General features: G+C 48.4%; 1 protein-coding gene across 2 annotated transcripts in view; it reads right to left on the reverse strand.

Annotated features, from left to right (window-relative positions):
- The window catches only part of gbe1b (glucan (1,4-alpha-), branching enzyme 1b), a 474062-nt gene that overhangs the window by 168600 nt on the left and 281162 nt on the right, over positions 1 to 24300 (reverse strand). For both annotated transcript variants that reach the window (XM_086007319.1, XM_086007318.1), the window contains exon 10: positions 6747 to 6845. In XM_086007319.1, the coding sequence (XP_085863445.1) occupies positions 6747 to 6845 (99 nt within the window). The remainder of the gene's footprint in view (positions 1 to 6746; positions 6846 to 24300) is intronic.

The raw sequence follows: 24300 nt of genomic DNA on the forward strand, positions 1-24300 counted from the left end.
AGGGAGTGCAGCGAAGATTCACCAGGCTGATACCTGGGATGGCAGGAATGACGTATGAGGAGAGATTGGGTCGATTGGGCTTGTACTCGCTGGAGTTTAGAAGAATGAATGAGAGGGGATCTCATTGAAACTTATAAAATTCTAACAGGACTAGACAGACCAGATGCAGGAAGGATGTTCCCGATGGTTGGGGAGTCCAGAACCAGGGGTCACAGTCTAAGGATAAGGGGTAAGCCATTTAGGACAGAGATGAGGAGGAATTTCTTCACCCAGAGAGTGGTGAACCTGTGGAATTCTCTACCACAGAAGGCAGTAGAGGCCAATTCATTAAATATATTCAAGAAGGAGTTAGATATATTTCTTAAGGCTAAAGGGATCAAGGGATATGGGTAGAAAGCAGGGACAGGGTACTGAGTTTGGATGATCTTTCACTATTCAAAAATTCAAGATTCAAGATTAAGTTCACCCATCAGACTTAATCTTAGCCTAAAACACACACAAGTGTGAGAGTGGATTTTTATTTAATCACCAACCCATCAGTGTAACTGACGAAACCACCCTGCAGAAAGACAGTTTCAGCTGGGTCAGGAGCACATTGTGGGACAATTCACTCCAATCAACACTCCTCGTGTTCGTAACCATTGAATTATAGAATGATACAGCGCAGAAAGAGGCCATTCGGCCCATTGTGCCTGTGACGGCTCTTTGAAAGAGCGCTCCAATTAGTCCCACTCCCTCTGCTCTTTCCCCACAGCCTTGCAAATTTTTCCTCATCAATTATTTATCCAATTCCCTTTTGAAAGTTCATATTGAATCCGATTCCACCGCCCTTTCAGGCAGCACGTTCCAGATCATAACTTGCTGCGTAAAAACACTCTCATCTCCCCTCTGGTTCTTTTGCCAATGATCTTCAATCTGTGTCCTCTGGTTACCGACCCTCCTGCCACTGGGAACAGTTGCTCCCGAGCTACTCTATCAAAACCCTTCAGAATTTTGAACACCTCTATTCAGTCTTTGGTATATGGATGGCGGGTGAGGAGGAGGATCAGGATTAGGCTTGCAATGATGCCTGAAACAGCTGAATAGCCTGCTGCCTTTCACTGTCTAGACTTGTACACAATTACTAGCTGCTCAGGTAAGGCATCTGAAGGTGTCTGGTTCACAGTCAAGCATGCATCACGGGACAAGGAGAGAAAATTCCAGGAACGATCGAGGAGAGAGATGCATTCTGCCAACACTTAATTGTTCGAACCAGTCAGGGAAGAAATTATGTTTGCATTGAAAATTTTTGAAAGTAGAAACCATTCATTGGGAAATTCAATATAATCTAACTACTGCTTATTATGGGGAACTGCAGTGTCCTATTTACTTGCTACATTACTAAATGGAACAGCATAGAAGACAAGATTGCAATCTACTTACAGCCAGATCCTGAGTACTAATCGCCCATTATGTACACACAACAGCTTGCATTTATACAGCACCTGAAATGTAGAGAAATGTCCCAAAGGTGCTTCACAGAGGCGTAATAATCAGACATAAATGGACACTCAAGGAATGGAGGAGATATTAGGATGACCAAAAGTTTGGTCTCCAAAAGAGAGGGAGGGGGGGGAAAACGAGGGAGGGGGGAACGAGGGGGGGGAACGAGGGGGGGAAACGAGGGGGGAACGAGGGGGAACGAGGGGGGAACGAGGGGGGGGGAACGAGGGGGGAACGAGGGGGAGAACGAGCGGGGGAACGAGGGAGGGGGGAAAACGAGGGAGGGGGGGAACGAGGGAGGGGGGGAACGAGGGAGGGGGGGAACGAGGGAGGGGGGAACGAGGGAGGGGGGAACGAGGGAGGGGGGGGAACGAGGGAGGGGGGAACGAGGGAGGGGGGGAACGAGGGAGGGGGGAACGAGGGAGGGGGGGAACGAGGGAGGGGGAACGAGGGAGGGGGGAACGAGGAGGGGGGGAACGAGGGAGGGGGGAACGAGGGAGGGGGGGAACGAGGAGGGGGGAACGAGGGAGGGGGGGAACGAGGGAGGGGGGAACGAGGGAGGGGGGGAACGAGGGAGGGGGGGGAACGAGGGAGGGGGGGAACGAGGGAGGGGGGGGAACGAGGGAGGGGGGGACGAGGGGTGGGAACGAGGGAGGGGGGGAACGAGGAGGGGGGGAACGAGGGAGGGGGGGAACGAGGGAGGGGGGGAACGAGGGAGGGGGGGGGGGAACGAGGGAGGGGGGGGAACGAGGGAGGGGGGGAACGAGGGAGGGGGGGAACGAGGGAGGGGGGGAACGAGGAGGGGGGGGAACGAGGGAGGGGGGGAACGAGGGAGGGGGGAACGAGGGAGGGGGGGGAACGAGGGAGGGGGGGAACGAGGGAGGGGGGGAACGAGGGAGGGGGGGAACGAGGAGGGGGGAACGAGGGAGGGGGGGAACGAGGGGGGGGGAACGAGGGGGGGGGAACGAGGGAGGGGGGAACGAGGGAGGGGGGAACGAGGGAGGGGGGAACGAGGAGGGGGGGGAACGAGGGAGGGGGGAACGAGGGAGGGGGGAACGAGGGAGGGGGGAACGAGGGAGGGGGGAACGAGGGAGGGGGGGGAACGAGGGAGGGGGGGGAACGAGGGAGAGGGGGAACGAGGGAGAGGGGGAACGAGGGAGAGGGGGGACGAGGGAGAGGGGGGACGAGGGAGAGGGGGGACGAGGGAGAGGGGGGACGAGGGAGAGGGGGGACGAGGGAGAGGGGGACGAGGGAGAGGGGGGAACTTATATTCTTATAAGAGAATTGCTTATAACTTGAAGGGAAAAAAATTGCAGGGCCATGGAGAAAGAGCAGGGGAGTGGGACTAATTGGAGAGCTCTACCAAAGAGCCGGCACAGGCTGTGCGGTATCATTCTATGATTCAAGAGGTGTTTAATCTTTGCGGATTGACCTGAACTCTTATCTGCACTTCGACTGAATGTATGGTTTTTGTATTTAATAATGGATGTTGGTGTTGGGGAATCTTTCAGGCACTCTGTGTGCTTCAGCTCCATCCCTTCCAGATACATATCTCACACAACTGCACTAGTGTGATGAGCTTTATCAACAAGACCGCCTATTTCCACCTCCGTAACATCGCCCGTCTCCGCCCCCTGCCTCAGCTCGTCTGCTGCTGAAACCCTCATCCATGCCTTTGTTACTCTAGACTTGACTATTCCAACGCACTCCTGGCCGGCCTCCCACATTCCACCCTACGTAAACTTGAGGTCATCCAAAACTCGGCTGCCCGTGTCCTAACTCGCACCAAGTCCCGTTCACCCATCACCCCCTGTGCTCACTGACCTTCATTGGCTCCCAGTCTGACAATGCCTTGATATTAAAATTCTCATCCTTGTTTTCAAATCCCTCCCAGGCTTTGCCCCTCCATATCTCTATAACCTCTTCCAGCCCTACAACCCGCTGGGATCGCTCTGTTCCTCCAATTCTGGCCTCTTGAGCATCCCCAATTTTAATCGCCCCACCACTGGCGGCCGTGCCTTCTGTTGCCGAGGCCCTAAGCTCTGGAATTCCCTCCATAAACCTCTCCGCCGCTCTCTCCTCCTTGAAAACGCTCCTTAAAACCTACCTCACCTGTCCTAATATCTCATGATGTGGCTCGGTGTCAAATTTTGTCCGATAATCGCTCCTGTGAAGCGCCTCGGGACGTTTTACTACATTAAAGGCGCTATATAAATGCAAGTTGTTGTTGTGTGACATTATTCTGTTTCTCCTGTGGCCTCTGGGAGTGAGATCGCCAATTCAGGGACAGTATTGTGCTGTGAGCCCACAGGATTGTGACTCTCCACCTCTTTTCACATCGGATCCTTGACTTTTATTCATCCATCGGCCTGGCCTCAGTCTGAACTCGGGTGGGGAGTCCAAGGTGAAAGCCAGTGTCTAACGCACAACACCACCCAACCCAATTCTTGGCAAAAGTTTGGAAGTAATTTTTCAGCCCAGGCTCAAGAGTCAGAGAGAGCAGTCTCTCTTTTTAAAAAAAAAAGTGGCAATGCACAGGTTTTCAAGATGAGCTCAGCTTTTGCCCTGGCATCTTGGAATTTACTGCTCCCTTCCTTTCAATCAATCTCCGCAAAACATCCAATCGGCTAAATTCTTGACATCAAGGGATTTTCTTTCTGGCAAACAAGATTTCTCTGAAGAAAGGACTCCTAGATTAGCACATCTGAAGAAGGTAGATTTCAAGAGGAATTTGTCTAGTCAAGCAATGACATAAAGCTAAAAATAATAGATTGGGACACTTATAGAAGTTTAGCTCAGCAGGAAGTAGCATCCAGTGCCATCATTAAGCTGACTACAATTCTATTGAGGCTGTCAGCACAGTTCCAGTTCCGAGCTGTGCCCAGTTGTTAATGGTTGTTGATTTTTGTGCGTTACTGATATGATGATTTTGCTAAAAGGTGTGTGTCTGTTCTGCGCACACTGCTCTTTTTTCGGTTTTATAAACAGAAACCCTCAAGGATGGGAACATAACTCTTGTAATGTAGGAAAACGCAACAGCAGAATGTGCACACAGCAAGCTCCCACAAACAGCAACGTGATAATGACCAGACCGTCTGATTTCCAGCATCCGCAGTATTTTGTTTTTGTATTAGTGCTTTTTTAGTGAAGTTGGTTCAGGGATAAATATTGGCCCCAGGAGAACTCCCCTGCTCTTCTTCAAAATAGTGGCTTCGGGATCTTTTACGTCCGTCCACCTGAGAGAGCAGACCGGGGCCTCGGTTTAACGTCTCATCCAAAAGACGGCACCTCCGACAGTGCAGCAGTACTGGCACTGGGAGTGTCAGCCTAGATATTGTGCTCAAATCTCTGAAGTGGGGCTCGAACCCACGACCTACTGGCGCAGGGGCAAGAGAGAGAGAGAGAGAGAGAGAGAGAGAGAGAGAGAGTGAGTGCTACCCAATGAGCCACGGCTGACACTTAGTCGTAATTTTGTAATCCCCAGTAAACTATAACTTTATACAGCAGCTTCATCGATTTCAATGCGCTGTGACAGGCTGTTCAATTTGCTGGCTTTCTTAGCCTGCTCACAGTGTCGTTTTAGAACACATTCCATTTCAAACCTGCAGCTTGCTTGTTTTTTGTTCAGTATCATTTTTTTTTAAAGTTACCCCATCTCGGCTCCCCTCTCCCTTTCCCTCTCTTCCTCCCCTCCCTCTCATCCTTTCAAATAGCCCCTCTACACCCACTTGACCTATAAACGATACTCGGAATTAACCCCACCCCTAAGCAATACCATGGGCGATTGACTATATACACGGACAAGCAGATTGGTGTTTTTTTTTTTTACATAGAATGCACAGCACAGAAACAGGCCATTCAGCCCAATTGGTCCGTGCCGGTGTTTATGCTCCACACGAGCCTCCTCCCACCCCTCTTCATCTCGCCCCATCAGCATATCCTTCTATTCCTTTCTCCCTCATGTGTTTATCCAGCTTCCCCTTAAATGCATCTGTACGATTCGCCTCAACCACTCCCTGTGGTAGCAAGTTCCACATTCTCACCACTCTCTGGGTAAAGAAGTTTCTCCTGAATTCCCGAATGGATTTATTAGTGATTATCTTATATTTATGGCCTCTAGTTCTGGTCTCCCCCACAAGTGGAAACATCTTCTGTAGATATCCCAAGCTGTTGCTCCCCGAGTCAGAGGGGACACCTTGTTTTATAAAAATAGAGGCATTGCCAACAAAACGTGACAACAAGAAGACGCACAGGAAGTGTGACCTTTTGCAAGACCTAATCTTGCTGGAGCAGGGCATCTCGCGGCATAACCCGTTCGTTAAAACTTGTCCTGCACCGTTCAGCTCGAGAATGAGCAATGACAGAGAAGGAGGGTGAATTAGAGTCAAATCAGACACAGAAAGAGACAGAGAGGGGGAAAGATTGGATCATGAGAAAGAAAGAAGAGCGACCAAAAGGAAAAGCAAGACAAACATTAAAAAAAATTGACATTTTTGAAATCTCCAACAACAATTTACTACATGCAGCAATGAGACTTCCACAGTTTAAATTGTTCAATTTCTGCACCAGAGAGGTTGATTGGCATTGCATTAACAATTATCAAGTTGTTAAAAAGGTACTTACATAGAATCATAGAATGATACAGCACAGGTGGTCATTCGGCCCATTGTGCCTGTGCCAGCTCTTTGAAAGAGCTCTCCAATTAGTCCCACTCCACCTGCTCTTTCCCCAGAGCCCTGCACATTTTTCCCCTTCAAGTATTTATCCAATTCTCTTTTTGAAAGTTACCATTGAATCTGCTTCCACCGCCCTTTCAGGCAGCGCATTCCAGATCACAACAACTCGCTGTGTAAAAAAAATTAAGCTCTTAATTATCAGACTTAACTTTCTGCGGCGAGTTTAATGGGTAATTAATGTACAAATGCAGCAAGTTCTTAAAATAACGGGAAGGCTAAAGACGAGATGCCGTTTGTGCAAAGCAAGCGGGGCAGCGACATAAATCGAGCAGCATGTTCTGGAGATTCACAGCTCTCAGCGTATCTCTTCATCCCCTGAACCTGCTGGCTGATTTGCGCATAAATAACGGCGTACATCGTTAACACACTATTATTCTTCTAGCGAGATCTGGCCCAACGACTACACCAATCAAGTCATGACGTAATAATCAGGCATCCCATGGATAAAACGCTAGGGCAGATACTTCCAAAGTAAGGAGTTGAGAAAGGATCGGATTGCAGTTCCAGTCTGTGCAAACAGGAGCTCACCTGGATCCACTTGTCTGGAATGGCCATAGCCAAGCGGAAATCAAACCCGGCGCCTCCTTCGGTCACAGGCCGACACAGCGTAGGCATTCCCGACACATCCTGAAAAATACATTTCAATTTAGTAAGGCGGTACCAATTGTGCTTTAAAAACCTTCTCCTGCGTCCACTAATCCACAGAAACAACTCTGCTTTTATATAACGCCTTTCACGTCCTCAAGACATCATAGGAACAGGAGGAGGCCATTGAGCCCATCGAACCTTTTCCACCATTCAATAAGATCATGGTTAATCTGTGACCTAACTCCATATACCCGCCTTCATAGAAATTTACGGCACAGAAAGAGGCCACATTGTGTCTGCGCCGGTTTGAAAAAGTGCTCTCCAGCCTAATCCCACTTTCCAGCTCTTGGTCCGTAGCCCTGTCGGTTACAGCACTTCAAGTGCATATCCAAGTACTTTTTAAATGTGATGAGGGTTTCTGCATCTACCACCTTTTGCCCTTAACACCTTTGGTTAAAAAAAACCTCAGATTTAAAATTAACAATTGACCGAACATCAATTTTTTATTATTTTATTTATTAGTTCACAGGATGTGGGCATCACTGGCAAGGCCGGCATTATTGCCCATCCCTAATTGCCCTCGAGAAGGTGGTGGTGAGCCGCCTTCTTGTGGTGAAGTTTCTCCCACAGTGCTCACTTTTGGTGTAGCGGTTTGGTACAACTGAGTAGCTCGCTCGGCCATTTCAGAGGGCAGTGAAGAGACAACCACGTCACATATCGGCCAGATCGGGTAAGGGTTAAAGGACATTAGTGAACCAGATAGGTTTTTACGACAAATCAGTAGTTTCATGGTCACCATTACTGATACTAGCTTTTTAATTACAGATTTAACAAAAAAAATGAACTGAATTTAAATCCCCCAGTTGCCATGGTGGGATTTGAACTCATGTCTCTGGATTATCACTCTAGGCCTCTGGGTCACGAGTCCAGTAACAAAACCACTATGTTACCGTACCCCCATTTATAAAAGAAAGTTCCAAACTTCTACCACCCTGTGTGTGTGGAAGTGTTTCCTAATTTAATTCCTGAAAGGTCTGGCTCTAATTATTTAGACTACGTCCCCAAGTTCTAGAATCCCCAACCAGCGGAAATAGTTTCTCTCTCTCTACCCCATCAGTTCTCCTTAAAATCTTGAGAACTTCAATCAAATCACCCCTTAACTTTCTAAATTCTAGGGAATACAACCCGAGTTTGTGTAATCTCTCCTCGTAATTTAACCCTTGGAGTCCAGGTATCATTCTCCTAAAAGCGCCTCCCAGCCAATGTAGGCAAAGGCAGAACACATCAAGGGCCCACAAATGTTGACAGTGCAGCGCTCCCTCAGTACTGCCCCTCCGACAATGCGGCGCTCCCTCAGTACTGCCCCTCTGACAGTGCAGCACTCCCTCGGTACTGCCCCTCCGACAGTGCAGCATTCCCTCAGTACTACCCCTCCGACAGTGCAGCGCTCCCTCAGTACTGCCACTCCGACAGTGCAACACTCCCTCAGTACTGCCCCTCCGACAGTACAACACTCTCTCAGTACTGCCCCTCCGACAGTGCAGCGTTCCCTCAGTACTGCCCCTCCGACAGTGCAGCGTTCCCTCAGTACTGCCCTTCCGACAGTGCAGCGCTCCCTCAGTACTGAGAATTGGGTAGATTTGAGAAATACTAAGGGGCAGAAAACGTTAGTGGGAGTGGTATATAGACCTCCAAACAATAAGGCGGAGGTTGGGGATGGCATTAAAAGGGAAATTAAAGAAGCGTGCAATAAGGGCACAACAGTCATCATGGGTGACTTTAATCTACATATAGATTGGGCTAACCAAATTAGTAACAATACCGTGGAGGAGGAATTCCTGGAGTGTTTACGGGATGGTTTCCTGGACCAATATGTCGAGGAACCAACCAGAGATCAGGCCATCTTAGACTGGGTATTATGTAACGAGAAAGGGTTAATTAGCAATCTTATTGTACGAGGCCCCTTGGGTCGGAGCGATCATAATATGATCGAATTCTTCATTAAGATGGAGAATGAAGTAGTTGACTCAGAGACTAGGGTCCTAAATTTAAACAAACGAAGCTACGATGGTCTGAGGTGCGAGTTGGGTAGGATTGATTGGGGAATGTCACTCAAAGGGGTGATGGTGGATAGGCAATGGCAAACATTCAAAGACCGAATGGATGAACTACAGAATTTGTTCATCCCAGTTTGGCATAAAAATAAAACAAAAAAGGTGACTCAACCGTGGCTAACAAGGGAAATTAGGGATCGCATAAGATCCAAGGAGAGGACATATAAATTGGCCAGAAAAAGCAATAATCCTGAGGATCGGGAGCAGTTTAGGATTCAACAAAGGAGGACAAAGGGATTAATTAAGAAGGGGAAAATAGAATATGAGAGTAAGCTTTCAGGGAACATAAAAACTGACTGTAAAAGCTTTTATAGATATGTGAAGAGAAAAAGATTGGTGAAGTCAAGCGTAGGTCCCTTGCAGTCAGAATCAGGAGAATTTATAATGGGGAACAAAGAAATGGCTGACCAACTAAATACATATTTTGGTTCTGTCTTCACAAAGGAGGACATAAATAACCTCCCAGAGATGCCGGGGAACAAAGGGTCTGATGAAAGGGTGGAACTGAAAGAAATCAGTATTTGTAGGGAAATGGTGTTTGGAAAATTGATGGGACTGAAGACCGATAAATCCCCAGGGCCTGATAATCTACATCCTAGGGTACTTAAGGAAATGGCCCTAGAAATAGTCGATGCATTGCTGGTCATCTTCCAGAACTCGATAGACTCTGGAACAGTACCCATGGATTGGAGGATAGCTAATGTTACCCCATTATTCAAAAAAGGTGGTAGAGTAAAAACGGGGAATTATAGACCGGTAAGCCTGACATCGGTAGTGGGGAAAATGCTAGAGACCATTATAAAAGATGTAATAGCAGAGCATTTGGAAAGCAGTGACAGGATCGGACAAAGTCAACATGGATTTACAAAAGGTAAATCATGCTTGACTAATCTACTGGAATTTTTTGAGGATGTAACTGGTAAAATAGATAAGGGAGAACCAGTGGATGTGGTGTATTTGGACTTTCAGAAGGCTTTCGATAAAGTCTCGCATAAGAGATTAGCGTGCAAAATTAAGGCACATGGGATTGGGGGCAAAGTATTGACTTGGATAGAGAACTGGTTGGCGGATAGAAAGCAAAGAGTTGGAATAAACAGGTCGTTTTCCGAGTGGCAGGCAGTGACTAGTGGGGTACCGCAAGGATCGGTGCTAGGACCCCAGCTGTTCACAATATATATTAATGATCTGGACGAGGGAATTGGATGTAATATCTCCAAAGTGCAGACGACACAAAGCTGGGTGGGAGGGTATGCTGTGAGGAGGATGTCGTGAAACTCCAGTACGATTTGGACAGGTTGGGTGATTGGGCAGAAACATGGCAAATGCACTATAATGTGTATAAATGTGAGGTTATCCACTTTGGTGTCAAAAACAGGAAGGCAGATTATTATTTGAATGGCAATAGATTGGGAGAAGGGGAAGTGCAAAGAGACCTGAGTGTTCTTGTGCACCAGTCGCTGAAGGTAAGCATGCAGGTGCAGCAGGCGGTTAAGAAGGCAAATGGTATGTTGGCCTTTGTAGCAAGAGGGTTCGAGTACAGGAACAAGGGTGTCTTGCTGCAGTTGTACAGGGCCTTGGTGCGACCACACCTGGAGTATTGTGTGCAGTTTTGGTCGCCTTATCTGAGGAAGGACATTCTTGCCATGGAAGGAGTGCAGCGAAGATTCACCAGGCTGATACCTGGGATGGCAGGAATGACGTATGAGGAGAGATTGTGTCGATTGGGCTTATACTCACTGGATTTAGAAGATTGAGAGGAGATCTCATCGAAACCTATAAAATTCTGTCAGGCCTGGACAGACTAGATGCAGGAAGGATGTTTCCGATGGCCGGGGAGTCCAGAACCAGGGGTCATAGTCTAAGGATAAGGGGTAAGCCATTTAGGACTGAGATGAGGAGGAATTTCTTCAGCCAGGGAGTGGTGAACCTATGGAATTCTCTACCACAGAAGGCAGTAGAGGCCAATTCATTAAATATATTCAAGAAGGAGTTAGATATCTTTCTTAAGGCTAAAGGGATCAAGGGATATGGGGAGAAGGCAGGAACAGGGTACTGAATTTGGATGATCAGCCATGATCTCATTGAATGGCGGAGCAGGCTCGAGGGGCCGAATGGCCTACTCCTGCTCCTATCTTCTATGTTTCTATGTTTACTGCCCCTCCGACAGTGCAGCACTCCCTCAATACTGCCCCTCCGACAGTGCAGCACTCCCTCAGTACTGCCCCTCCGACAGTGCAGCACTCCCTCAGTACTGCCCCTCCGACAGTGCAGCACTCCCTCAATACTGCCCCTCCGACAGTGCAGCACTCCCTCAGTACTGCCCCTCCGACAGTGCAGCACTCCCTCAGTACTGCCCCTCCGACAGTGCAGCACTCCCTCAATACTGCCCCTCCGACAGTGCAGCGCTCCCTCAGTACTGCCCCTCCGACAGTGCAGCACTCCCTCAGTACTGCCCCTCCGACAGTGCAGCACTCCCTCAATACTGCCCCTCCGACAGTGCAGCGCTCCCTCAGTACTGCCCCTCTGACAGTGCAGCACTCCCTCAGTACTGCCCCTCCGACAGTGCAGCGCTCCCTCAGTACTGTACTGAAGTATCAGCCTGGATTATGTGCTCAAGTCCCGAAGTGGAACTCGAACCCACAACCTTCTGACTCAGAGGTGAGAATACTACCCCTCAGCCAAGGCTGACACTTGCCTTTAAATTGTGTGTCATTGCATCTCAGAAATTTCACAAAGCACACCGTGCAACAGCTTCTGTCCCTTTGCGCAAGTCCACCAGCCATTCTGTGCCCAGCAAAATCCTACACGTGACAGTGAGTAGAATGGCCAGTGATACCGAATGTCCGAGCGGTTCAGAGGAGTCAGTAAAACATTTTAGTATAGAGAAGTTTTTCTTTTATTCGTTCATGGGATGTGGGTGTCACTGGCATTTATTGCCCATCCCTAATTGTCCTCGAGAAGGTGGTGGTGAGCCGCCGCGAACCGCTGCAGTCCGTGTGGTGAAGGTACTCCCACAGTGCTGTTAGGGAGGGAGTTCCAAGATTCTGGCCCAAAAGTGCTCTTTTTGGGGAAGGAGAATTTGTAAAGCAAAGGTTATAGAATATAATTCAATCAAGGGATTTCCCCAAGGACACCACCTAACAGATGAACTAAACTCAGCCGAGAACAGTCACTTGCCTGACAGTAAATGTACCCTCAGCATATGTTATTTTGCATATATGCGACTTAAAAAACCTATTATTTGCATTGTTCTCGAGAGCTTATGAATTAATTCATCTGCTTCATTATTGCTCCTTACACATCAACCAATCAGAATCACAAATTGGATAATACTTGAAGAGGGAAGTTTGCAGGGCTATTTGGAAAGCGCGGGGGAGTGGGACTAATTGGAGAGATCTTTCCAAGAGCCGGCGAATGGCCTTGTTCTGTGCTGATCATTCTCTAATTCTGAAGGTCAATGGGTGGGCTGTCGTTACCTCCCGAGATAGAACTGTAAAATGGGCGATTCCCCCCCCTATTATCTCTCCCTTGTGCTCTGCGTCCATTTTCTTGATTACCCCTCGGTGAAGCACCTTGGAATGGTCGGCCATTTAGGACTGAGATGAGGAGAAATTTCTTTGGAGGGTGGTGAATCTTTGGAATTCTCTGCCCCAAAGAGCTGTGGATGCTCAGTCATTGAGTATATTCAAGACTGAGATCGATAGATCTTTGGATATTAAGGGAATCAAGGGATATGGGGATCGGGCGAAAAAGTGGAGTTGAGGTAGAAGATCAGCCATGATCTTATTGAATGGTGGAGCAGGCTCGAGGGGCCGTGTGATCAGCCATGATCTTATTGAATGGTGGAGCAGGCTCGAGGGGCCGTGTGATCAGCCATGATCTTATTGAATGGTGGAGCAGGCTCGAGGGGCCGTGTGATCAGCCATGATCTTATTGAATGGTGGAGCAGGCTCGAGGGGCCGTGTGATCAGCCATGATCTTATTGAATGGCGGAGCAGGCTCGAGGGGCCGTGTGATCAGCCATGGTCTTGTTGAATGGCGGAGCAGGCTCGAGGGGCCGTGTGATCAGCCATGATCTTATTGAATGGCGGAGCAGGCTCGAGGGGCCGTGTGATCAGCCATGATCTTATTGAATGGCGGAGCAGGCTCGAGGGGCCGTATGATCAGCCATGATCTTGTTGAATGGTGGAGCAGGCTCGAGGGGCCGTGTGATCAGCCATGATCTTATTGAATGGTGGAGCAGGCTCGAGGGGCCGTGTGATCAGCCATGGTCTTGTTGAATGGCGGAGCAGGCTCGAGGGGCCGTGTGATCAGCCATGATCTTATTGAATGGCGGAGCAGGCTCGAGGGGCCGTGTGATCAGCCATGATCTTATTGAATGGTGGAGCAGGCTCGAGGGGCCGTGTGATCAGCCATGATCTTATTGAATGGTGGAGCAGGCTCGAGGGGCCGTATGATCAGCCATGATCTTGTTGAATGGTGGAGCAGGCTCGAGGGGCCGTGTGATCAGCCATGATCTTATTGAATGGTGGAGCAGGCTCGAGGGGCCGTGTGATCAGCCATGATCTTATTGAATGGCGGAGCAGGCTCGAGGGGCCGTGTGATCAGCCATGATCTTGTTGAATGGTGGAGCAGGCTCGAGGGGCCGTGTGATCAGCCATGGTCTTATTGAATGGTGGAGCAGGCTCGAGGGGCCATATGATCAGCCATGATCTTGTTGAATGGTGGAGCAGGCTCGAGGGGCCGTGTGATCAGCCATGATCTTATTGAATGGTGGAGCAGGCTCGAGGGGCCGTGTGATCAGCCATGATCTTATTGAATGGCGGAGCAGGCTCGAGGGGCCGTGTGATCAGCCATGATCTTGTTGAATGGTGGAGCAGGCTCGAGGGGCCGTGTGATCAGCCATGGTCTTATTGAATGGCGGAGCAGGCTCGAGGGGCCGTGTGATCAGCCATGATCTTGTTGAATGGTGGAGCAGGCTCGAGGGGCCGTGTGATCAGCCATGGTCTTATTGAATGGTGGAGCAGGCTCGAGGGGCCGTATGATCAGCCATGATCTTGTTGAATGGTGGAGCAGGCTCGAGGGGCCGTGTGATCAGCCATGATCTTATTGAATGGCGGAGCAGGCTCGAGGGGCCGTGTGATCAGCCATGATCTTATTGAATGGTGGAGCAGGCTCGAGGGGCCGTGTGATCAGCCATGATCTTATTGAATGGTGGAGCAGGCTCGAGGGGCCGTGTGATCAGCCATGATCTTGTTGAATGGCGGAGCAGGCTCGAGGGGCCGTGTGATCAGCCATGGTCTTGTTGAATGGTGGAGCAGGCTCGAGGGGCCGTACGACCTACTCCTGCTCCTATGTTTTGTACTTCTGTAAATTGCTGGTGTTGAGGGGGAGAAGGGTGGGGGAGCAGACTGTGGGAGCAAGACATCAGAGGAGAGATGGGAAGATGAGACAGAGAAGGGAGAGAGACGAGGAGGGAGACAGGACAGGGGATGTGACAGGATGAATAAAAGCAAGGAGACAGGTGAGTCGATGCAATACAGAAATGGGGGGACAAGATGGGAGTTTGGGGGAGATGAGATGGAGCTTTGTGGGGTGGGGGGGGGGGGGGGAGATGGAGTGCGACATGGAGAGGCCCGTGAGGCAAGGAGGCAGATAATCTTAGGGACAGAAAAGCATGTGGCTCAGTGGGTAGTACTCACCCGAGTCAGAAGGTCGTGGGTTCAAGTCCCACTCCAGAAACCAGAGCATAAACTCCAGGCTGACACTCCAGTGCAGTACTGCTACTGCTGCCCAGACTCACTGGGAGCAACAGCGAGAGCGGCCCTGGGTGAAGACTGAGCGCAGAGACCGAGGATTTAAAGAGCGGGAGAGAGAGAGAGAGAGAGAGCGGCCCTGGGTGGAGACTGAGTGCAGAGACCAAGGATTTAAAGAGCGGAGAGAGACAGAGAGACCCAGACTCACTGGGAGCAACAGCGAGAGCGGCCCTGGGTGGAGACTGAACGCAGAGACCGAGGATTTAGGGAGCGGGAGGGAGGGGGAGCGAGAGAGAGAGGCCCAGACTCACTGGGAGCAACAGCGAGCGCGGCCCTGGGTGGAGACTGAGCGCAGAGACCGAGGATTTAAAGAGCGGGAGAGAGAGAAAAACACAAGGAGTGACGTCACAGGACAGCTGGTACTGATTGGTTGGTAAAGGTCACTTTTTTTTTCTTTTCTTATTCTTCAAGGGGCCAGGGTTAAATAGCTGGTTAGAGACAAAACAGAAACTTCGAGATTGGTAACTGTTAATACTGTATTAAATTAGTAACTGTTAATGCCATATTATATTAATAATTTGAATTCGATACATCTTAGTCTGTAAAGCTAGTTAATAGTCTTTTAAATAATGGCATGGCAGGGCAGCTCAGTCCCAGGGAATGCACATCTTGTGCCATGTGGGAAATCCAGAACGCTTCCCGTGTCCTGGACAACCACGTGTGCAGGAAGCTGGAGGAGCTCGAGCTCCAGGTTTTGCAGTTTGAGCAGCAGCTGGCGTCACTGCGGTGCATCCGTGAGGCTGAGAGCTACGTGGATAGCACGTTTCAGGAGGCGGCCACCCCGCAGCGTAAGAGTGTTCAGGCAGAGACAGAATGGGTGACTGTCAGACAGACGAGGACCAGACAGGTAGTACAGGAGTCCCCTGAGTGCATCTCGCTCGCCAACCAGTATTCAGTTCTGAGTACTGGTGAGGGCAATGGTTCCTCTGGGGAGTACAGCCAGAGCCAAGTCCGCAGCACCACGGGTGGCTCAGCTGTACAGGAGGGGGGAAGAAGATAGCAATACTGGTTGGGGATTCGATAGTTGGGGGAGCAGACAGGCGTTTCTGCGACCGCAGACGGGACTCCAGGATGGCTTGTTGCCTTCCTGGTGCCAGGGTTAAGGATGTCACCGAGCGGCTGCAAAACATTCTGAGGGGGGAGGGTGAACAGCCAGAGGTCGTGGTCCATATTGGTACCAACGACATAGGTAGAAAGAGGGATGAGGTCCTGCAGGCAGATTTTAGGGAGCTAGGAAAGAGATTAAAAAGCAAGACCTCAAAAGGTAGTAATTTCCAGATTACTCCCGGTGCCACGCACGCATCAGTACAAAAATAGGAGGATAGAACAGATGAATGCGTGGCTGGAGAGATGGTGCAGGAGGGAGGGCTTCAGATTCCTAGGGCATTGGGACCGGAGGTGGGACCTGTACAGGCCGCACCTCAACAGAGCCGGAAACAATATCCTCGCGGGGAGGTTTGCTTGTGCTGTTGGGGAGGGTTTAAACTAATTTGGCAGGGGGTATGGACACCAGGATGTAACATTAGAAAGGGGAAATAAAGTGCTGAAAGGATTGGGAGAGGCAGAGAGCACTACAGTAAGAAATAGTAAGGTATTAGGTGGGGTCAATCTAAGAGAGAATACAGGATGGTCTAAGCTGGGTTTACCGTGTATGTATGTGAATGCACGAAGCGTAGTAAACAAGGTAAGTGAGCTACAGGCGCAAATAGCCACATGGGAATATGATGCTGTGGCAATAACTGACCTGGCACAAAAAAGGGCAGGATTGGGTATTAAATATTCCTGGTTATAAGGTGTTCAAGAAAGATAGGGAAGGAAAGATAGGAGGTGGTGTGGCAGTATTGGTTAAGGAGAGTGTTACAGTGCTGGAGAGAGAGGATGTCCTGGAGGGGTCGAGGACAGAATCTATATGGTTAGAGTTAAGAAATTATGGAGGTGCCATTACACTACTAGGTGTATTCTATAGACCACCAAATAGTGGGAAAGATATGGAGGAGTAAATTTACAGAGAGGTGCAAGAACTATAGAGTAGTAATAATGGGGGACTTCAATTATCCTAATATAGACTGGGATTGTAATAGTGTAAAGGGCAGAGAGGGGGAAGAATTTCTGAAGTGTGTTCAGGAGAACTTTCTTGATCAGTATGTTTCTGGCCTGACGAGGGAGGAGGCATTGCTGGATCTGGTTCTGGGGAATGAGGTGGGTCAAGTGGAGCAAGTGTCAGTAGGTGAATATTTAGGGAACAGTGATCATAGCATCATAAGGTTTAGATTAGCTATGGAAAAGGACAAGGAGCAATCTAGAGTAAAAATGCTTAGCTGGGGGAAATCCAATTTCAGTGGAATGAGAACGGGTCTGGCCCGGGTAAACTGGAATCAAAGATTGGCAGGCAAAACTGTATTGGAACAATGGGCTGCCTTTAAAGAGGAAATAGTTCAGGTACAGTCGAGGTACATTCCCACGAGGGAGAAAGGCAGGGCAACTAAAGTCAGGGCTCCCTGGATGACAAAACAGATAGAGAATATGATGAAGCAGAAAAAAGAACGCGTATGACAGATGCCGATTAGGGACCAAAAAGGAGACCTATGCATGGAGGCAGAGGGTTAGCTGAGGGACTAAGTGAGTACTTTACATCTGTCTTCATCAAGGAAGAGGATGCTGCCATAGGCATAGTGAAGGAGGAGGCAGTAGAGACACGTGATAGGATAAAAATTGATAAAGAAGAGTTATTTGAAAGGCTGGCTGTATTTAAGTGGATAAATCACCAGGAGTGGATGTGATGCATCCTAGGATACTGAGGGAATGGAGGGCGGAAACGCGGAGATACTGGCCATAATATTCTGATCCTCCATAGATACGGGGTGGTGCCAAAGGACTGGAGAATTGCAAATGTTACACCATTGTTCAAAAAAGGGTGTAAAGATAAACCCAGCATCTACAGGCCAGTCAGTTTAACCTCGGTAATGGGGAAGCTTTTAGAAACAGTAATCAGGGACAAAATCAACAGTCGCTTGGACAAGTGTGGATTAATTAAGGAAAGCCAGCACAGACTTTTTAAAGGCAAATCATGTTTAACCAACTTGATTGAGTTTTTTGATGAGGTAACAGAGAGGGTTGATGAGGGCAATACGGTTGATGTGGTGTACATAGATTTCCAAAAGGCGTTTGATAAAGTGTCACATAATAGGCTTGCCAGCAAAGTTGAAGCCCATGGAATAAAAGGGACAGTGGCAGCATGGATACGGAATTGGCTAAGTGACAGGAAACAGAGAGTAGTGGTGAACGGTTGTTTATCGGACTGGAGGAAGGTACACAGTGGGGTTCCCCAGGGGTCAGTACTAGGACCACTGCTTTTCTTGATATATATTAATGACTTAGGATTGGGTGTACAGGGCACAATTTCAAAATTTCCAGATGACACAAAACTTGGAAGTATAGTGAACAGTGAGGAGGATAGTGCTAGGCTTCAAGAGGACATAGACAGGCTGGTGGAATGGGCGGATACATGGCAGATGAAATTTAACACAGAAAAGTGTGAAGTGATGCATTTTGGTAAAACGAATGAGAGGACACGTAAACTAAATGTTACAATCCTGAAGAGGGTGCAGGAACAGAGAGACCTGGGGGTATATGTGCACAAATCATTGAAGGTGGCAGGGCAGGTTGAGAAAGCAGTTAAAAAGGCTTACGGGATCCTGGGCTTCATAAATAGAGGTACAGAGTACAAAAGTGTGGAAATTATGATGAACCTTTATAAAACACTGGTTCGGCCTCACCTGGAGTATTGTGTCCAATTCTGGGCACCACACTTTAGGAAGGATGTGAAGGCCTTAGAGAGGGTGCAGAAAAGATTTATGAGAATGATTCCAGGGATAAGGGACTTCAGTTACGTTGATAGACTGGAGAAGCTGAAGTTGTTCCCCTTAGAGCAGAGAAGGTTGAGAGGAGATTTGATAGAGGTGTTCAAAATCATGAAGGGTCTGGACAGAGTAGATAGAGGGAAACTGTTCCCATTGGCGGAAGGGTCGAGAACCAGAGGACACAGATTTATGGCGATTGGCAAAAGAACCAAAGGCAACATAAGAAAAAACTTTTTTACTCAGCAAGTGGTTAAGATCTGGAATGCACTTCCTGAAAGGGTGGTGGAGGCAGAATCAATCACGGCTTTCAAAAGGGAGTTGGCTAAGTATCTGAAGGAAAAAAAATTGGAGGACTACAGGGAAATGGCGGGGGAGTGGGACTAGCTGAGAGTCCGCACGCGCTCGACAGGCCGAATAGCCTTCTTCCGTGCTGTAACCATTCTATGATTCTATGAAACTGAGAGTGCACTGCAGTGCCGGAGGTGCCGTCTTTCGGATGAGACATTAAACCGAGGCCCCGTGGGCTCTCAGGTGGATTTAAAAGATCCCATGTCCTCTCTTTGAGGGAGACCAGGGGACTTCTCCCCGATGTCCTGGGCCAATATTTATCCCTCAACCTACATTGCTAACAAAACAGATGATCTAGTCATTATCACATTGCTGTTTGTGGGACCTTGCTGTGCACAAATTAGGGTTTTCGACATTGCAACAGTGACTACATTTCAAAAAGTGCTTTTTGAAAAATTCATTCACAGGATGTGGGAGTCGCTGGCAAGGCCAGCATTTATTGCCCATCCCTAATTGCCTGTGAAGCACTTTGGGACGTCTTGAGGTCGTGAAAAGGGCTGTAAAAATGCAAGTATTTCTTTTCTTTCATGTACCTCTTGGGAATATACTGCAACATCGAGTGGACACCAACAGACCCAGCACAGGGCAGCAGTCCACTCTGGGGCTTTCCTAGTTTGTGGAGTTTAGTGACACAGCAGGTTTCTGAGCAGACCCACTGAGGTTCTCGTCTATCGGAGCATGTTCTTCGTGTCTGAAACTACAGGCAGCAGGGGGCAGTATTGCACAGTCTACACTACCTTAAGGAGAACGGGGAGCGAAGCTTTGCCTTATAGCATCAATACCGGCTTAACAGTAACACTGCTTCAACACAGGCAACGATCTTTTTATTCCTTCTGCACTGGCTTCAGTCCTCCTCGTATTTTCCACAGTATCACCCGCTGAGAACACTCACTAGAGTATTAGTGGCTGCTGAAATTGGCATCAGAAAAAAAACTGCTCTCGCCCTCAGTGTGACAAGCCTGCTGCATCTTGAGCAACAGTACAATTAAATTCCTGGCGCGCCTGCGAAGAATTCCAGTGTGACATGGAAGGACGGCGACATAAGGACGTTGCACTCCTTCCAGACATCTTCACATCAGGTCAGGGAGGAGACAATGCGCAACTGATGATTACAGGGGCTTCCTGCGCATTGAGAGAATTACCTACATCATCGAGCACAGCGTGCCATTACCAGCAACCCGGCCCGTGCCTGTAGAGCAATGATGCTCTGCCGGTTCAGAACAGTCACCATCTGCATTGCCATTTTATTAGTCATTAAACAAAACCTTCACTGGTCTAACCGGGCATCACAGCAGTGCTGATGTGGGAGAACAGGTTATTCATGTTGATCTTGATATTATTGCCAGTAAATATACCCTGAATCTGAAAAGGAGAGGATGCTTTTTGGGAGGCGCCCCACATTCCTCTCCTCCTCAAGGCACAGGTTTCTTGCTGGGGTACAGGTCCACAGCTAGCGGCAATCATAAGAACATAGGAACAGGAGTAGGCCATTCAGCCCCTCAAGCCTGTTCTGCCATTCAATAAGATCGTGGCTGATCTGTATCCTAACTCTATCCAGGCCAGGCCACGTCAGTGTTCTTGCTCAGGCCAACATCCCCAGCATCGAAGCTCTGACCACGCTCAATCAGTTCCGATGGACGGGTCACATTGTCCGCATGCCCGATACGAGACTCCCAAAACAAGCGCTCTACTCGGAGCTCCGGCACGGCAAGAGAGCCCCAGGTGGGCAGAGGAAACGCTTCAAGGACACCCTCAAAGCCTCCTTGAAAAAGTGTAACATCCCCACCAACACCTGGGAATCCCTGGCCCAAGACCGCACAAAGTGGAGGAGAAGCATCCGGGAAGGCGCTGAACACCTCGAGTCTCTTCGCCGGGAGCAAGTGGAAGCCAAGCGCAGGCAGCACAAGGAGCGCACGTCAACCCAAGCACCCCACCCACCCGCCCCTTCAACCACCGTCTGCCCCACCTGTGACAGAGACTGTAGGTTCCGCATTGGACTCATCAGTCACCTGAGAACTCATTTTTAATGTGGAAGCAAGTCATCCTCGGTTCCGAGGGACTGCCTAAGAAGAACTCCATCCACCCACTTTGGCTCCATATCCTTCAATACTCTTGTCCAGCAAAAATCTATCGATCTCAGATTTAAAATTATTAATTGAGCTAGCATCTACTGCTTTCTGTGGGAGAGAGTTCCACACTTCTACCATCCTTTGTGTGAAGAAGTGTTTCCTAACTTCTCTCCTGAATGGCCTGGCTCTCATTTTAAGGTTTTAATTTTGCCTGGCCTGCTGAGTATTTCCAGCATTTTCTGTTGTTATTTCTGATTTTAAGGTTATGTCCTCCTTGTCCTAGACTCCCCCCACCAGTGGAAAATGTTTCTATCTACCCTAACAATTGCTTTCAAAATCCTAAAAACCCCAATCAAATCACCCCTTAACCTTCTACATTCCAGGGAATCCTCGATGGGGGGGCGGAGGGAAGAGGTGTTTCGTCACAATGCTCCAGCCATCATGGTATGGGGCAGAGACTTAATGGACCAGCTGGTCTTCTATGGCCGGTCAATTTCGGAGGTGAGTAGGCAATGGTCACACATGAGCCGAGACAGCGGAGAGGTGACTCTCTCCAGGAAAGGCATCACACCCGAAGGACGATTCTGTTCTTTCCTGATGTTTGTGTACAGGTACTTTCCCTGGGATCTTTCTTTCCCCAGACCAAGAGCTCAGAGGCCCTCGATTGCGAGCCCAGCACGGTTGGTCTGTACAGCTCGGTGATGCACTGGACACCCGCTTTGCCAAGCACACAACTGGAGGACACGCGGTGGCGAAGGGGAGGAGGGCAAGTTAGAGCTAAAGGAGAAATTTGCAGAGCTATGGGGAAAGAGTGGGGTGGGGAGTGGGACCAATATTCCCTTTAAGCCACGCGGCGCTCTGGAGGTCCCGCGCAGCCGGCTCACCAGCTTTTAAATGCGCTGTATTTTGAATAGGCCGTACAGCCCCTTAAAGGGACCGCCCACCAAAAGAAAAAACTGAAGGGAACATTGAGTGGGTCTCACTGGATAGCTCTGCCAAAGGCACGTTGGGTCGAATGGCCTCGTTCTGTGCGATATCACTCTAGGATTCCAGAGCTCTAAATCATGGCAACCTAATAGATGTGCATCACACTACTTAAAAACAGCGAAGAATGAACTTGCATTTATTTAGCACTTTTCACGACCTCAGGACATCTCAGAGCGCATGTTTTTATTTATTTATTCACGGGATGCGGGCATCACTGGCGGGGCCAGCATTGATTGCCCATCCCTAATGCAGCCAACCAAGGACTTTCTAAAGACACTGCTGTCATTGTTGTAGGAAATGTGGCAGCCAGTTTGTGCACAGCAAGGTCCCACAAACAGTAATGTGATAACAACCAGAAAATCTGATTATAGGTGTTTGTTGAGGGATTAATGCTGGCCAGAACATTAAAGAAAACAGTAAAAAAAAGTCTCAAATTGCTTTACAGCCAATGAAGTACCTTTTTTTCTGGCGTGTAGTTGTGGGGAAATACTACTCTTCTTCCATCAGACGCATGTGAGTGTTACAAATGAGCCAAGCTGACAATTAAAAAGCCTTTCAATGATCTTATTACTGAGAGGCAATGACAAACTTGTATCTGAAATGGATAAAAGCTGACAACGGTCCTTCAGGTGTCAACCGTGGCTCAGTTGGAAGCACTCTTGCCTCAGAGTTAGAAGGTTCACGTCTCACTCCAGAGACTTGAGCACATAATCCAGGCTGACAAACCCAGTCCCAGTACTGAGGGAGTGCTGCATGGTCAGAGGGGTCATTTTTTGGATGAGACGTTAAATCGAGGTTCCGCCAATTATCCCGCCAAGGGATGAGGGGCGAGTTGGCTAAGGTAGATTAGGAAATTAGATTAAAAGGTATGACGGTGCATCAGCAGTGGCGAACATTTAAAGAAGTATTCCAAATTTCTCAACGAACAGACATTCCACTGAGCAATAAAAACTCCACGGGAAAAGTGATCCATCTGTGGCTAACTAAAGAAATTAAGGATAGTATTAGATTAAAAGAAGAGGCTCGTAATGTTCCAAAGAATAGCAAGCTTGAGGATTGGGAGAGCTTTAGAAAGTAAAAAGGGAGAAAATAGAATACAAGAGTAAACTAGCAAGAAATATAAAAACAGATTTTAAGAGTTTCTGCAAGTATGTAAAAAGGAAGTGAGTATCAAAAGTAAGCATTGGTCCCTTAGAGGCTGAGACAGGAGAAATTATAATGGGGAATAAGGAAATGGCCGAGACTTTAAACAAATATTTTGTATCTGTCTTCACAGTAGAAGACACAAAAAGCATACCAAAGATAGTGGAGAACCAAGGGTCTAACGAGGGTGAGGAACTTAACGTAATTAATATCAGTAGAGAAAAAGTACTTGAGAAACTAATGGGACTAAAAGCCGATAAATCCCCCTGGACCTGACGGCCTGCATCCTAGGGTTCTAAAAGAGGTGGCTGCAGAGATAGTGGATGCATTGATTGTGATCTTCCAAAATTCCCGAGATTCTAGAACGGTCCCAGCAGATTGGAAGGTAGCAAATGTAACCCTGCTATTCAAGGAGGGAGAGAGAAAACAGGGAACGACAGGCCATTTAGCCTGTAGTCATTGGGAAAATGCTGGAATCCATTATTAAGGAAGTGGTAACAGAGTACTTAGAAAATCATAATATGATTAGGCAGAGTCGACATGGTTTATGAAAGGGAAATCGTGTTTGACAAATTTATTAGAGCTTTTTGAGGATGTAACTAGCAGGGTAGATAAAGGGAAACCAGTGGATGTAGTATATTTGGATTTCCAAAAGGCATTCGATAAGGTGTCACATAAAAGGTTGCTACGAAATAGGCCACTCAGCCCCTCGAGGCTGTCCCAGCCACTGAATTAGATCATAGGCTGATCTGTAGCTCAAATGGTAGCAGACAGTCACAGCAGCTTTCTGATTTCTGGAGATACACGCAGCCACAACGGTTTCTTTCTCCAAGGAATGTAACTTGCAATTTCACACACTTTTGCAAAGCCCTGCACTACTGACGGAGGAAAGTCTTTTTCTTAATGCACAGAACCAATAGCAAGATATAAACTGTGCTGCAGGACACAGCCAAAGAAAATGTGCAAAATCAAAACTCCAGATTATTTTGTAGAACTAATTTACCTTTTTTTCTCCCCCGATTTTGTGCAGGCTCTCGTTTCCCCTCCTCCTCCCTTCCCTAACAAGCTCCGCACAAAGCACCATTTATATAAATGAAATATAGCAGCAGGAAGCTCTTGTGCAATGCCTCTCCACATATAAATCTCCCGTTCACTTC

The sequence above is a fragment of the Somniosus microcephalus genome, chromosome 14 (assembly GCF_052327205.1).
Source record: "Somniosus microcephalus isolate GS21.2 chromosome 14, FLI_Smic_1.0, whole genome shotgun sequence".
NCBI lineage: Eukaryota > Metazoa > Chordata > Chondrichthyes > Squaliformes > Somniosidae > Somniosus > Somniosus microcephalus.